This window comes from Oncorhynchus mykiss, chromosome 22, assembly GCF_057628025.1.
Source record: "Oncorhynchus mykiss isolate SJ-2025 chromosome 22, ASM5762802v1, whole genome shotgun sequence".
Lineage (NCBI taxonomy): Eukaryota > Metazoa > Chordata > Actinopteri > Salmoniformes > Salmonidae > Oncorhynchus > Oncorhynchus mykiss.
In genome coordinates, this window is record NC_143043.1 from 17,586,246 (window position 1) to 17,602,142 (window position 15,897).

At 41.8% G+C, this 15,897-nt stretch overlaps 1 protein-coding gene across 1 annotated transcript; it reads right to left on the minus strand.

The window, feature by feature from the left end:
• Nucleotides 1-170: 170 nt before the first annotated feature.
• On the minus strand, nucleotides 171-13,866 carry LOC110501470 (phosphoglycerate dehydrogenase). Its single transcript, XM_021579062.3, has 12 exons — nucleotides 13,542-13,866; nucleotides 12,705-12,856; nucleotides 12,146-12,211; nucleotides 11,935-11,989; nucleotides 11,669-11,767; nucleotides 11,448-11,580; nucleotides 11,183-11,331; nucleotides 4,349-4,501; nucleotides 1,636-1,774; nucleotides 1,198-1,325; nucleotides 866-1,082; nucleotides 171-575 (listed from the first exon to the last, which is right to left on the minus strand). Exons 1-12 carry the CDS (start codon nucleotides 13,677-13,679, stop codon nucleotides 421-423), a joined length of 1,584 nt encoding a protein of 527 aa, XP_021434737.3. The 5' UTR covers nucleotides 13,680-13,866; the 3' UTR covers nucleotides 171-420.
• Between the last annotated feature and the right edge of the window lie 2,031 nt (nucleotides 13,867-15,897).

Genomic DNA, 15,897 nt, shown 5'->3' on the forward strand with positions numbered 1-15,897 from the left:
CACCATAGAAACCTAGGGTGCACAGCAAATGCATATACGTTTATTGGTCAGATGAGATGGATTATTTTTTTGTTTCCCATTTCAGTTACCTTCCTACTGGTGTGTTCACATTGAGAAAATGTAGCAAAATCGGCAAGTAGAGAATACAAGACAATATAAAACAATTGTAATAATGTAACAGGTATTTATTAAATTCTACACAGTCAGCATCTCTACAATAGAAATGACATTTTTAGTATTTTTTTCTAGATGTGTTAAATAAAACAAATACTTTCTACATGTTGTAAAGTAAGTATTGAAACGCTAAAAGGCCAAAAAAAGAAACCATTTAGATTACTCAAATCTTCAGTGGTTCGATTTTTAGACATTGGAACGCGCTACTGGTCCTTCAGCATTGTAACAATATGCTCTCACTGCCATTTACACAGAGACCTGTGCTGCTGCTTTCACTAAAGGTTTTAAGGCACCAAGGTCCCCCAAGAGAGAGGATAACCCCACACAGTACCACTGATCTCCACTACGAGCTGCAGGGGCACTGAATGACTCCATTTCCACTCCCGCCGTGGCCAGCAAACCTGAGGAAAGAGTGGGAGACAGTCAAGGTAAAATACGCATCAACAGTTATTCTGCTCATCTTGCAAGCTTGCTGTCAAGTGCTAGCTTGGTGTAAGCACATCCTGATGGTAAAAGACAGAAAAAGTAAAGAGTTAAGAATGCAGACTGAAAAGAGAAATCATTCAAGTTTGATTATGTCAAATAAGTAGCAAATAAGGCGCTATACCTTGCTAATCTTGTGCTGAATAGACAGAAGAATGGCTCAATTTAGTCAATAGTGAGGTTACAATGTGAAAAATAGCTTTATCACCAGTCACAGAGGGCAGGAGCGGAGGAGACGCCACGGCCTTGAAGAACAGCAGGTTGCCAGTGAGAGAGACCGGCTGTCGGAACACGCTGCTATTCAGCTCCAACAAGACTGGTACTCCTCCCTGTACTGAACCAGTAGCTCTGTAGCTGGATCCATTGACAGAGATCTCCACCTCACATGCACCTTGAGTCAGACCCTCACTGTGGTTTCTGGTTACCTGAGATTTTTTTTAAAGAATGTCATCCATCTCAAATAAGATTTATTTATATTACACAAGATAGGTCATTAATAAAATATGTCCTTTAGCCAAGTCTCAATGGTGGCCATTTTACCGTGACTCCAGATTCCTTGGCCAGGGTCAGTGAATTGACCAGGTTGGGGCAACTCTGGGACCCATCACGAAGTAATCCAACCATTACTGCTGAGGTCATGTAAGCGGAGGAATCTTTCAAGCAGTCTCCTAGGTTGTGATAAAAACAACAGACCATGTTCAGTTTGCATGGCCAGAGCCCACACTTTCGTGATTTACACCATTATACCACTAGGGGTAGACAAACCAAAGCACAACAAAATCTTCCACTAATAAATGTGCTTGAATGGCATCCAAAAATGGCATCAATCTTCTCCTTTACCCTAAGATCACTGATCTGAGAACAGTGGTCATGTAATGTTAACACATCTTTTCATCTATCAAGCCTGATCAGCAGTTTCACAGAAAATGAAGCAACTGAATGATATTAGGACATAGTCTAATGCCTGGCAGTGCTTACCTTGAGTTATGATTTGGACTTGGCTGAAGGGTTGTTTAGAGGTGGTGCATGATTTCAGGGCAGCTCCTATGGACTCTCCAAGTTTGATCCACTGGTGAGACTCGGGGGTGAATGTGCTTGCCAAAACCTGGGCATTCACCTGCACACACCAAATTGAACAACATGTAACCTATCAAAAAAAGTATTACATCTGCACCATTGAGAGCATCTTGACGGGTTGCATCACTGCTTAATATGACAACTGCTTGGCATCCGACTGCAAGGTGCTACAGAAGCTTCTATACCAGGTGCCATCCAGGTCTTCTATACCAGGCAGTGTCTGAGGAAGGCCCTAAAATTGGTCAGACTCCAGCCACCCAAGTCATAGACTGTTCTCTCTGCTACCACACAGAAAGCGGTACCGATTCACCAAGTCTGGAACCAACAGGACCCTGAAAAGCTTCTACCCGCAGACATAAGACTGATAAAAGGTTATTTAAATATCTAACCTTTTGACCCTTTTTGCACAAACTTTTTTTTTTACTCCTCACATACGCTGCTGCTACGGTTTATTCCTAGTTACATGTACCGATCCCCCTCGGACCCCTGCACATCGACTCGGTACTGGTACCCCGTGTATATAGATAGCTAAGTTGTTGTTACTCGTTGTGTATTTATTATTACGTGTTTTACTTTGCTATTATTTCTCTATTTTCTTTCTCTCTGCATTGTTGAGAAGGGCCCGTAAGTAAGCTAAGTAAGTGTCCTAACGAGAGAGCACTTCTATGCCAGGTGAAATATCGCCTCATTAGCTCATTGGATGTATCCAAATAAATGTCACTAGAAAACAGCTTATACAACTGCAAATGCAGCTACTTTGTTGTTATTCTGGATACACTGTTTGACATGACTGTGAGTTAGGGAAAGGGGAATACCAAGTCAGTTGGGCACTTCAATCTGGCATGCGAGACACACAAAAAAAAAAATTGGTATCCAATTGGCAGTTACAGTCTTGTCCCATTGCTGCAACTCCCGTATGGACTCGGGAGAGGTGAAGGTCGAGAGTCCTCCGAAACACAACCCATCCAAACCGCACTGCTTCTTGAAACAATGCCCGCTTCACCCGGAAGCCAGCCACACCAATGTGTCGGAGGAAACACAGTACACCTGGCGACCGTGTCAGCGTGCATGCGCCCGGCCCAGCAAACCCTCTCCTAACCCGGACGACGCTTGGCCAATTGTGCGTCGCCTCATGGTTCCCCCAGTCACAGCCAGCTGTGACACAGCCTGGGATCGAACCCGGGTCTGTAGTGATGCCTTAGACCACTGCCCCACTCGGGAGGCCCCCGCAAATTGATTTTTGCAAACAATTGGTCCCCCCAAAAATGCAGCCCTCTGTTGAATTTCAAAATCCCGATTTGGCCCCCGAGCCAAAAGGTTTGTCCACCCCTACTCTAACCACTAGGCTACCTGCCGTATTTGGCTAGCTAGCAAGCAAGCAAGGGATAAGAACGTTGCCAGTCAGTATGGCAATATAACATTTAGAACGAACGACTGGGTCGCTTCCATAGATACAGAACAAAAAGACTAAACGACTGGGTCGCATCTCTGGCAACAGAACCGATAGAAATAAAGATCAGCAGGCTTGGGTAGCAACCCTAGATTTGTGTCGGGACTATACCTTGTGGAAGGATGAAATTGTATGAATAAAGTCATCAAAATAACATTTTTAATGAATATATGAATCATTAATTGAATATGTTGGTAACCCATGGTATATAAAAGTGATAATGCCTTCGAAACGGCTGTATGGAGGATATATTGGCACGGTCTTCGTCTTGGGCCTAACAACACCTGTCCCAATGTCCTCCAAACACCAGCTTCTCAGGCATTTTCACTTAAATATACCACAGCTTTCAGCCAATCAGTATTCAGTGCTCCAACCACCCGGTTTATAATTTGGAATGAGGACCGAAAAGTGTATCAAGAAGCTCTATTGCATTGAGATGCATTGTTTTTGCCCAACCGGTTTTACTACACTTCATGTGTAAAACGAACTAACCAAACAACCAACCGGACCCTGAACAGCTTCTACCCCCAAGCCATAAGACTGCTAAATAGTTAACCAAAAACCTCCCCGGACTATCTGCATTGACCCCTTTTGCACTACCTCTTTTGACTCATCACATGCTGCTGCTACTGTTTATTATCTATCCTGTTGCCTAGTCACTTTATCCCTACCTATATGTACATATCTACCTCAATGACCTTGTACCCCTGCACATGGACTACCAGTACTAAGTCTGTGTATATAGACAAGTTTTCGTTACTTATTGTGTATTTATTCCATGTGTTATTATTTTTATATTATGTCCCACTTTTTCTCTCTGCATTGTTGGGAAGGATCCGTAAGAAAGCATTTCACTGGTAGTCTACACCTGTATACGAAGCATGTGACAAATAAAATGCGATTTGATTTTAACGGTATTGCAAAGTATGACTCACTATTGTAGATACATTCTGGCAACAAAACTATCATTAGAATCCTTTGTGAACAACCTTGAGGGTTACATTTTGTGTTACATTGTTACGAACACGTTCAATTCGTGAACGTTTCAAGGTCTGAAGGTTTTTCTAACCATAAGCAACACTGAAACAAATCAAAGAAAAAAAACCTATTAGAGCCGGGCACCTATAGGCATTTTCCTGACTGTAATAGGAGAGAAGAACTCACTGCTCCAACCAAGCTCTTGCCCATCACCATGTCCACAATCTGCAGAGCGATGTCCTGCCCACAGCGTGCCTGGGCCTCCTTTGTACTGGCACCCAGGTGAGGACAGCTAATCACATTGGGATGGTTCACCAGGGCACGGTTCTTTGGGGGTTCCTGAGAACGAATGTAACGCCATGATGTAAGTGAGACTGGCAATATTGAAGGGAAGACAAGTAAAATAAAATATTAATTAATAAAACGTCATTTTTTTTTTGTGGGTAAATTATATTTAATATTGCACATATATTGTGGCTTCTATCAATGTAATTGTCTGTATAATTTCCAATCCCTAATATATTTTTGTAAATAAGTATGGATATATTTTGTAAATAAATATATACACTACCGTTTGGGGTCACTAAGAAATGATTGTTTTTGAAAGAAAAGCACATTTGTTGTCCGTCAACAGTGAAGAGGCGACTCCAGGATGTTGGCCTTCCAGGCAGTTGCAAAGAAAAAGACATCTCAGACTGGTCAATAAAAATAAAAGATTAAGATGGGCAAAAGAACACAGACACTGGACAGAGGAACTCTGCCTAGAAGGCCAGCATCCCGGAGTCGCCTCTTCACTGTTGACATTGAGACTGGTGTTTTGCGGGTACTATTTAATGAAGCTGCCAGTTAAGGACTTGTCTGTTCCCTGTTCCAGTCTGTTTCTCAAACTAGTCACTCTAATGTACTTGTCTTCTTGCTCAGTTGTTCCCTGGGGCCTCCCACTCCTCTTTCTATTCTGGTTAGAGACAGTTTGCTCTGTTCTGTGAAGGGAGTAGTACACAGCGCTGTACAAAATCTTCAGTTTCTTGGCAATTTCTTGCATGGAATAGCCTTCATTTCTCAGAACATGAATAGACTGATGAGTTTCAGAAGACAGTTCTTTGTTTGTGGCCATTTTGAGCCTGTAATGGAACCCACAAATGCTGATGCTCCAGATAGTCAACTAGTCTAAAGGCCAGTTTTATTGCTTCTTTAATAAATTAGCACAGCCGTTTTCAGCTGTGCTAACATAACTGCAAAAGGGTTTTCTAATGATCAATTAACCTTTTAAAATGATACACTTGGATTAGCTAACAAAAGTGATGGTTGCTGATAATGGGCCTCTGTAAGCTCATGTAGATATTCCATTAAAATTCAGCCGTTTCCAGCTACAATAGTCATTTACAACATTAACAATGCCTACACTGTATTTGTGATCAATTTTATGTTATTTTAAGTGACCCCAAACTTTTTAACGGCAGTGTATATATATTTTTTTTCTTTGTTATTTTCCCCCAAACCCTCCCCCCTAATTGGAGTAAACTAATGGTCAACAGCACTTTGGCTTCTACTTCCAGCGTATACATACTATATACATTTTACAGACAGTATATTTTGGTTAAGTTATCTTGTTTGTTTTTAGTCCCATCCTTCAGCTACCCTCAACCCCTCCCATCCATCTATGTAGACCATCCGGTTTTGATTTCTATTTGCCAAATATTGTTCAACTCTCCTGTTTCACAAAAGTTCTGAACCTTGTTCTCATAGTTTCTACAGATTGTAAATTAAAGATAATCGATTTAATAACACTCAGCAAAAATTAACTATGACTTTTCGAATCACCTAGCATTGCTATTTGCTGAGTTAGCTTCAGGTAAATGTTGCATTTCTTCAGCCATTCTTGAACTTACAAACAAAAATAATCTACAGGTGGACAGTCCCAAATCAAATTATCTACTGAAATCTGCGGAGCTGGGATGGTTGTATCCCCCTATACAGAACCGGTCAAAAGTTTGGACACACCTACTCATTCAAGGGTTTTTCTTTGTTTTTTACTATTTTCTACCTTGTAGAATAATAGTGAAGACATCAAACCTATGAAACAACACATATGGAATCATGTAGTAACCAAAATAGTATTAAACAAATCAAAATATATTTTATATTCTTCAAAGTAACCAGCCTTTGCCTTGATGACAGGTTTGCACACTTGGCATTCTCTCAACCACCTTCATGAGGTAGTTACCTGGAATGCATTTCAATTAACAGGTGTGCCTTGTTAAAACTGAATGTGGAATTTCTTTCCTTCTTAATGCGTTTGAGCCAATCAGTTGTGTTGTAACATGGTAGGTAGGGGTGATATACAGAAGATAGCCTTATTTGGTAAAATACCAAGTCCATATTATGGCAAGAAAAACTCAAATAAGCAAAGACTTACTTCAAGACATTAAGGTCAGTCAATATGGACAATTTCAAGAATTTTGAAAGTTTCTTTAAGTGCAGTCGCAAACACCATCATAGTTACCTCTGCTGCAAAGGATAAGTTCATTAGAGTTACCAGCCTCAGAAATTGTATCCCAAATAAATGCTTCACAGAGTTCAAGTAACAGACACATCTCAACATCAACTGTTCAGAAGAGTGTGTGAATCAGGCCTTCATGGTCGAATTGATGCAAAGAAACAACTACTAAAGGACACCGATAAGAAAAATACTTGCTTGGGCCAAGAAACACGAGCAAAAACCATAAAGGGCACTCATTAGGACCGCCACAGGAAAGGAAGACCCAGAGTTACCTCTGCTGCAGAGGATAAGTTCATTAGAGTTACCAGCCTCAGAAATTGCAGCCCAAATAAATGCTTCACAGAGTTCAAGTAACAGACATCTCAACATCAACTGTCCAGAGGAGACAATGTGAATTAGGCCTTCTTGGTCGATTTGCTGCAAAGAAACCATTACTAAAGGATACCAATAATAAGAAGAGATTTTCTTGGGCCAAGATATATGAGCAATGGACATTAGACCAAAGGAAACCTGTTCTTTGGTCTAATGAGTCCAAATTCAAGATTTTTGGTTCCAACCACTGTGTCTTTGCTAGAAGCAGAGTAGGTGAACGGATGATCTCCACATGTGTGGTTCCCACCATGAAACATGGAGGAGGAGGCGTGATGGTGATTTTCTGGTGACACTGTCTGTGATATATTTAGAACTCAAGGCACACTTAACCAGCATGGCTACCACAGCATTCTGCAGCGATACGCCATCCCATCTGGTTTGCACTTAGTGGGACTATCATTTGATTTTCAACAGGACAATGACCAAACACACCTCCAGGCTTTGTAAGGGCTATTTGACCAAGAAGGAGAGTGATGGTGCTGCATCAGATGACCTGGCCTCCACAATCACCTGACGGCAACCCAAGTGAGATGGCTTGGGATGAGTTGGACCGCAGAGTGAAGGACCGCAGCATTCCAGGTGAAGCTGGTTGAGAAAAAGCCAAGAGTGTGCAAAGCTGTCATCAAGGCAAAGGGTGGCTACTTTGAAGAATCTAAAATACATTTTTATTTGATTACTACACGATTCCATGTGTTATTTCAATGTAGAAAACAGTAAAAATAAAGAAAAACCCTTGAATGAGTAGATGTGTCCAAACTTTTGACAGGTACTGTACATACAGTGCAGACCCTTTACTATGAGTCTTGAAATTTAGCTCAGGTCCATCCTGTTTCCATTGATCATCCTTGAAATGTTTCTACAACCTGATTGGAGTCCACCTGTGGTAAATTCAATTGATGGGACATGTGGAAAGGCACACACCTGTCTACATAAGGTCCCACAGTTGACAGTGCATGTCAGAGCAAAAACCAAGCCATGAGGTCGAAGGAATTGTCCGTAGAGCTCCGAGAAAGGATTGTGTCAAGGCACAGATAAAGGAAAGGGTATCCAAACATTTCTGCAGCATTGAAGGGCCACCAAAATACAGTGGCCATCATTTTTAAATGGAAGAAGTTTGGAACCATCAAGAATCTTCCTACAGCTGGCCAACCTGGCCAAATTGAGCAATTGGGGGAGAAGGGCATTGGTCATGGAGGTGATCAAGAACCCGATGGTCACTCGGACAGAGCTCCAGAGTGCCTCTGTGGAGATGGGAGAACCTTCCAGAAGGACAACCAGCTCTGTAGCACTCCACCAATCAAGTAGAGTGGCCAGACGGAAGCCACTCCTCAGTAAAAGGCACATGACAGCCCACTTGGAGTTTGTCATAAGGCAGCTAAAGGACACTCAAGACCATGAGAAACAAAATTCTCTGGTCTGATGAAACCAAGATTGAACTCTTTGGCCTGAATGCCAAGCGTTGTCTGGAAGAAACCTGGCAACATCCCCAGGTTGAAGCATGGTGGTTGCAGCGTCCCCAGGTTGAAGCATGTTGGTGGCAGCATCCCCAGGTTGAAGCATGTTGGTGGCAGCATCCCCAGGTTGAAGCATGGTGGTTGCAGCATCATGCTCTGGGGATGTTTCTCAGCAGCAGGGAATGGGAGACTAGTCAGGATCGAGGGAAAGATGAACGGGCTCCCGAGTGGTACAGTGGTCTAAGGCACTGCATCTCAGTGCTAGAGGCGTCACTACAGACACCCTGGTTCGAATCCAGGCTGTATCACAACCGGCCGTGATACGGAGTCTCATAGGGTGGTGCACAATTGGCCCAGCATAGTCTGAGTTTGGCCGGTGTAGGCCAAATCAAATTTCATTGGTCACATGCAGATGTTATTGCGAGTGTAGTGAAATGCTTAAAAAAAACAGAATACTGCAAAGTTTCCTAAGGACTAAAAATGAGGCAGCCCTCTCTGTCGGTGCCATCCTCACAAATTTGTATTTACAATGACGGCCTTTGTTCTTTACTGACTTGCCTGGTCAAATAAATAAAAACAGAGATTCTTGATGAAAACCTGCTCAAGAGCGCTCACAACCTCTGACTGGGGCGAAGGCTCATCTTCCAACAGAACAACAACCCTAAGCACACAGCCAAGACAACGCAGGAGTGGCTTCGGGACAAGTCTCTGAATGTTCTTGAGTGGCCCAGCCAGAGCCTGGACATTAACCCGATCTAACATCTCTGGAGAGACCTGAAAAAAGCTGTACGGCGACGCTCCCCATCCAACCTGACAGAGCTTGAGAGGATCTGCAGAGAAGAATGGGAGAAAGTCCCCAAATACAGGTGTGCCAAGCTTGTAGCGTCATACCCAAGAAGACTTGAGACTGTAATCGCGTCAAAGGTGCTTCAACCAATCTGGAAAAGAGGAATACCGATGAAAGAATGCTGTTCATTGACTACAGCTCAACATTCAACACCATAGTACCTTCCAAGCTCATCATTAAGCTCAAGGCCCTGGGTCTGAACCCCACCCTGTGCAACTGGGTCCTGATGGGCCACCCCCAGGTGGTGAAGGTAGGAAACCACACCTTCACTTTGCTGATCCTCAACACTGGGGCCCCACAAGGGTGTGTACTCAGCCCCCTCCTGTGCTCCCTGTTCTCCTATGACTGCGTGGCCAAGCAGGCCTCCAGCTCAATCATCAAGTTTGCAGACGACACAACAGTAGTAGGCTTGATTACCAACAATGACAAAACAGCCTACAAAAGGAGGTGAGGTCTCTGGGAGTGTGGTGCCAGGAAAATAATCTCTTATTCAACGTCAATAAAATAAAGGAGATGATCATGGACTACAGGAAACAGCGGAGGGAGCACCCCCCATCCACATCAACGGTACCGCAGTGGATAAGGTGGAAAGCTTCAAGTTCCTCGACGTACACATCGCTGACAAACTGAAATGGTCCATCCACACACTCTTCAACCTCAGGAGGCTGATTTTTTTTGTTGCTTGGCACCTAAAACCCTCACAATCTCTTACAGATGCACAATTGAGAGCCTCCTGTAGGGCTGGATCACCACCTGGTACAGCAACTGCACAGCCCGCAACCTCGGGGCTCTCCAGAGGGTGGTGCTGTCTGCCCAATGAATCACCGCGGGCAAACTACTTGCCCACCAGGACACCTACAATACCCGATGTCGCAGGAAGGCCAAAAAGCTGATCAAGGACAACAACCACACAAGCCACTGCCGGTTCACCCTGCTATCATCAAGAAGGCGAGGTCAGTGCAGGTGCATCAGACAGAGACTGAAAAACAGCTTCTATCTCAAGGCCATCAGACTGTTAAATAGCCATCACTAGCACATTAGAGGCTGCTGACTATATACATAGACTTGAAATCACTGGCCACTTTAATAAATGGAACACTAGTCACTTTAATAATGTTTACATATTTTGCATCACTCATCTCTTATGTATATACTGTATTCTATTATATCTTAGTCTATGCCGCTCTGACGTTGCTCGTTCATATATTTATATATTCTTAATTCCATTCCTTTTCTTAGATTTGTGTGTATTGGGTATATGTTGTGAAATTTTTAGACATTACTTGTTCGATGTTACTGCAATGTCTGAGGTAGAAACACAAGTATTTCGCTACACCCGCAATAACATCTGCTAAACATGTGTATGTGACCAATCAATTTGACTTGGATTTGTACTGAGTAAAGGGTCTGAATACTTGTGTAAAATGTGATAATTCAGTTGTTATTTTTTATACATTTTCAAAAATGTCTAAAAACCTGTTTTTGCTTTGTTATTATTGTTATTATATCTTTAATGGACAGACAAGTTCCTTACTTTCTCCCTCTAACACTTTTGCGGTAATGCTCCAATGAGTTGGTTGTAATTTTGGATAGAGCAGACATTTCATATATATTTTTGTTAGCTGCATGTGTGACATAACTCCAACAGTCCTATTTATGATATAATTTACAAAGATTATACCTTTTTTTGATTCCCAAAATAAATGTATTTTTTTTCTATTAATTAGTATATTTTGAGTTTAACCATAGTATTTGTTGTAATAATTGTCTTTTCTGGTGGATTAAACTGAAATTGCAACCAACTTTCTATGGCTTGTTTTCAAAACGATGTGATGTGGTATTCTTGCCTCGACAAAAACATCGAGGCCAGCCCCTCCACACTGTCTAGACTCCAAAGCTCTGAGGAGAGCATCCTCATCGATGATGCCCCCGCGTGCACAGTTCACGACCTTTACACCTTTCTTGCACTTGGCAAATGACGTGTCGTTCAGTAGTCCTAGGAGAAACAACAATTTAACCTCAAGTGGAAAATAATGGGGTTTTTGTTTGATAATCAATCTAATCACTTTATACCCTCCAGTACCACAACCATGCCACCTCTATAAAACTCACCAGCTGTAGAAGGCATGAGGGGAGTGTGGACAGTGATGTAATCACACTGGGGCCACAGCTGCTCCAGGGACATCTGCTCGACCCCCCAGGTAGCAGTCACCTCAGGAGGGGTGATTGGATCATAGCCGATGGTCTGTCGAAAGCAAATTCAGTTACCACTATCGTGCTACAGTAGGCAGCTTTTAAAGATCGTTTTACTTTTCAGAGGATTATGAAACAACCTTCATGCCAAAGGACTGCATTCTGGTGGCGACTTCCTTTCCAATTCTTCCAAGTCCAACTATTCCAAGTATTTTGCCGTACAGCTCTGTGCCCATGAACTGAAAAATCATTAACACAACTTTGACCCAGATCCCTGAAGAGTTTGAGACACCATAGATTTACAAATCAGATTGAATTATTGATGATTGGATGGACACTGGGGCAGACCACGTGAGAGTAATTGCTTTGTGTGTCAAAATAAAAGGGAAGCCAAAATACTCTTCACCTTTTGACGATCCCAGTTCCCTGCTTTCATGGACATGGCTGCTTGGGGCACATTTCTAGGAAGGGAATGGTTTTGAATTAAATTATATCAAACCTTCCTGTAAAAGTAGGATGAAAAGGACAGATGGGGGTGTATAGTGCAAAGCAGTGTCTAACCAATACCATGAACTAGGCCCGAGAGGTATTCTGTATCATCTGTTGTAGTGTCTTACCTTGAGAGGCTCATCAACAGGGTGCATGTCAGCTCTGCAGCACTGATGGTGTTGCCACTTGGTGTGCTAGAAGAGGGTAATGACACATACAATAGTCTAATATTCAGGGAAAAGACTGATCTGATGTGATTTGATTTAGACATACAGTTGAAGTCAGAAGTTTACATACACTTAGTCATTAAAATTCAAGCTTGTGGAAGGCTACCCGAAACTTTGGACCCAAGTTAAACAATTTAAAGGCAATGCTACTAAATACTAATTGAGTGTATGTAAACTTCTGACCCACTGGGAATGTGATGAAAGAAATCAAAGCTGAAATAAATCACTCTCTACTATTATTCTTGACATTTCACATTCTTAAAATGAAGTGGTGATCCTAACTGACCTAAGGCAGGGAATTATTACTAGGATTAAATGTCAGAAATTGTAAAAAATTTACTTTAAATATGTTTGGCTAAGGTACATGTAAACTTCTGACTTCAACTGTAGGAGTTTCCTTAAAACGATACACGGATTTATCAATGACTTAACGAATGACACTATTATTTTGCAAACTTACTTCATGACAATTATGCCCTTTATAGTGGCAGCATCCACATCCACATTGTCAACGCCTGTCCCAGCTCTTCCAATGATTTTGAGGTTACCAGCAGCGTTGATGACATCAGCTGTCACCTTTGTTGCTGATCGAACCACCAGGCCATCATAGTCCTGGAGTTGGATGGTAAAGGAAAAAAGATGATATGTATAGTGATGCCAGTGCATGACAAAATTATCTATTGTTCATTGGAGTCTTTTGATGAGATAAGGAATGAGCTTATATAGTTGGAATTTTTGCATTAATCAAACACATTCGTTATTGATTTGGCATCACATGATGTCATGAGGAAAACAAGCTAAATATGAGATGAGTCGTCTCTGGTGTGATTGATCAAACTATGTATAGTCTACATTTTGAAAGTACGAGGTAGAACGGGAAGAAAGCCCCAGTCTAAATGTAATTATATAGTGTTTATAGACTATAGTCGGCCAAACGAGGGAAATCAGTAAATACTTGTTGCAGTTGCATCATATTTCCAAGAAGGCTGTACTACACTGTAGCGCGACACCAAAGAGAGGAGGACAAGATCGCACATGCAAGAATCCACTAAACTGCAACTGCTGTAAATCATCCAAAATAAAATCCAGTTGTCTGAAACGCAGAAATCATCGGAGTTTTTTTCCCAGAGGGACTTTTGATGAGGTTATTCAACCAATGACCAAACGCAACATACTTTTTCCATATTATACATTTGATAGCAACTGTGATTTTTTTTCAAATTTTAGAAAGACATCGTGGAACAAAAATGTATTACGTGGAATTCATGCAAATTAGAAAAAATATGTAAACTCTTACCTTGATCTCCGCAATCAAGTCATCCTTACTCATATTTTGCTTCTCTGTAACTTGAATTCCATTTTCTTGCAGGATCTTCTTACAACAAGGGTCAACACTTTCACTGATTAAAATGCGTTTGATGGATATTGGGGCCATTTTAGTGTTCTCTCAACCGTTGGGTAAAATTGCACACTTGAATGGGTGAACCCTTCTTCGTAAACTGATGGACACGCTGAAAAGTTCTCAGTTCAGTTGGCTTTGAATAAAATAAAATACTCGGCTAAGGACTGCCCCCTTTCAAAGTAAACCCGCCTCTTCTCATCTCCAGTTGTCTGACGTGAAGCTGAAACATGGAGAGACAATATATACTGAAGCTGGAACCACATAAATTATATTAGCTATATTCTTGTTGGACCAGAAATACTATGCAATAATCACATGGAAATGTTGTACAATAGTAACACAATTCTGCTGATTATCTGTTCCAAAGACTGATGATTTTTTTTTTATTACAATTTTCAAAACTGAAGAAAATGTGTATTTGAGTGCAAGCCACTCCCTCCCTTAAACATTATACATTTGTAGCTGATTTCTCAAGAACATCAGTTCAAACTTAGTGAAACAGCTTTCAAAATCTGTGATAGGCTTCCTAAGTCAAGCACAGACTAAGCACCTCAATTAGACTGACTATCAGATGACAGGCCTGTCTGTTCGTCGAAGCTGTAGTGTCAAACTCCATCCCTAACTTTACCCAGTCTTTCTATGGTCATGCAGTTAGCTGATCTACAATTTCTCCCTTTTAAAAATGCAACATTATGTATATAGTGGTCTGTGTACTATCATGAATAGATATCTAGTTTACCTAATTGTATTGTCTATACATGTAGCTGGGCAAGTGTAACAGTGGTGATTCCCCTTGCCACTTTATTGTTAAGCCAATGGGTTTTTGGTTTGAGTTTGTTTTGCCTTCACCTACTCAACATGGCATCTTATTGGCTGGTTTGCGTAGCTTGCTTACGAGGGAGGATGTTTCAGTTAGATTCGTCCCAGTGAACAAGCACCAAATCAGCCAAGTTGTTGGTTACAAGCACTGTACGTCAAAAGTGATTTTTATACTCCCAAGTGAGGATTTAAATGTACAATTTATATCAATTTGTTTGTAAATGTTATTCGAACATCACACATAAGATCCAGCGTTTTTTGGTGAATATGTGTTGTGCATTTTGTTGTAGAGAATTCCCGCTAATACTAGCTAGCAACTTACTGTGTCTGGTGGGGGGGTTCGTATATTTTGTACAGTGCATGAGTGCTGAGTTGGATGGTGAGCAGTGCATTGCATGACGTGCAATTTTGTGCTGTTCCTATCAGAATAAATCTACATGACTGGTGCTACACGTTGGAGTTCGTGTCGATGATTGGTTGTACACAACGCAAGAAGAGTACTGTTACAGTGGTGCCGTGACCGTTCTTCTGGATCGGATCGTCCTTCGCTGGATTTCCATCTCAGAACTTCGCCGTGGTTGCCGTTGAAGAATCAGATAAGACGTTGCTGGTGCAGTTTATGGCGACATCGCATTTCGCCACAAGAGGGCGCTGTTGTTTTATTGAAATTGATGATTTCTCTTGTTGAGACTCTCTTCACAGATTAACGATATAACTTTTGTGTTACTTGTTTATTTGTAATTCTAACGTATATCTGATATAAGTAGGGTGAGTTTTACCAGTGTACTATATATAGGTTAGATTATGACGTGAGGTTAAAAAAATATAGCATTTTTTGCTATTTACATTTTAAAATTAGTGTGCTGATTTCCCATTGTTAAGACGGAAGGTGTTGGGAGAGGTAGGGGTTTCCTGACATTTAATCTGTCATCATCTGTTGGTATGGGTTCAGCCAAAATTCCAGTTTCTTCTATGCCTAAAAACTGGAGGGTTTTGGGAGTTTTGATGATAGTTTACCCATGGAAACGCACAAGGATGTGTATGAAAGAGTTTTGCCAAATACAGGGAGTGGGGAGGTCTCCATGGATATCATAGCAGACATAGTACAGCAGATTGGTCATTCCATTGGGGAGAACATTGCCTCCTGTTTGGAGTCAAAGGCCATTGTTGGACATGTTGGGGACAATGTTATGGGGAATGCATGCAGCTCTAGGGGTATGGATGTGTCAGGCCTGAACCTGGTATTGACGTCTGATATCAGGGAACCGGTGTACTTTCGGGGGGGGGGGGCTCTGAAAAGTGCACAGTGCATGAGTGGGAGGATATGGTCATGGTTTACATGCGTAAGAGGGGCGTATCTGTGATGGACTGTTATGGGAAGGGCCCGCGATGTTGTTAAAGTGGGCATACTTAGCAATCCCTCCGTTGATTT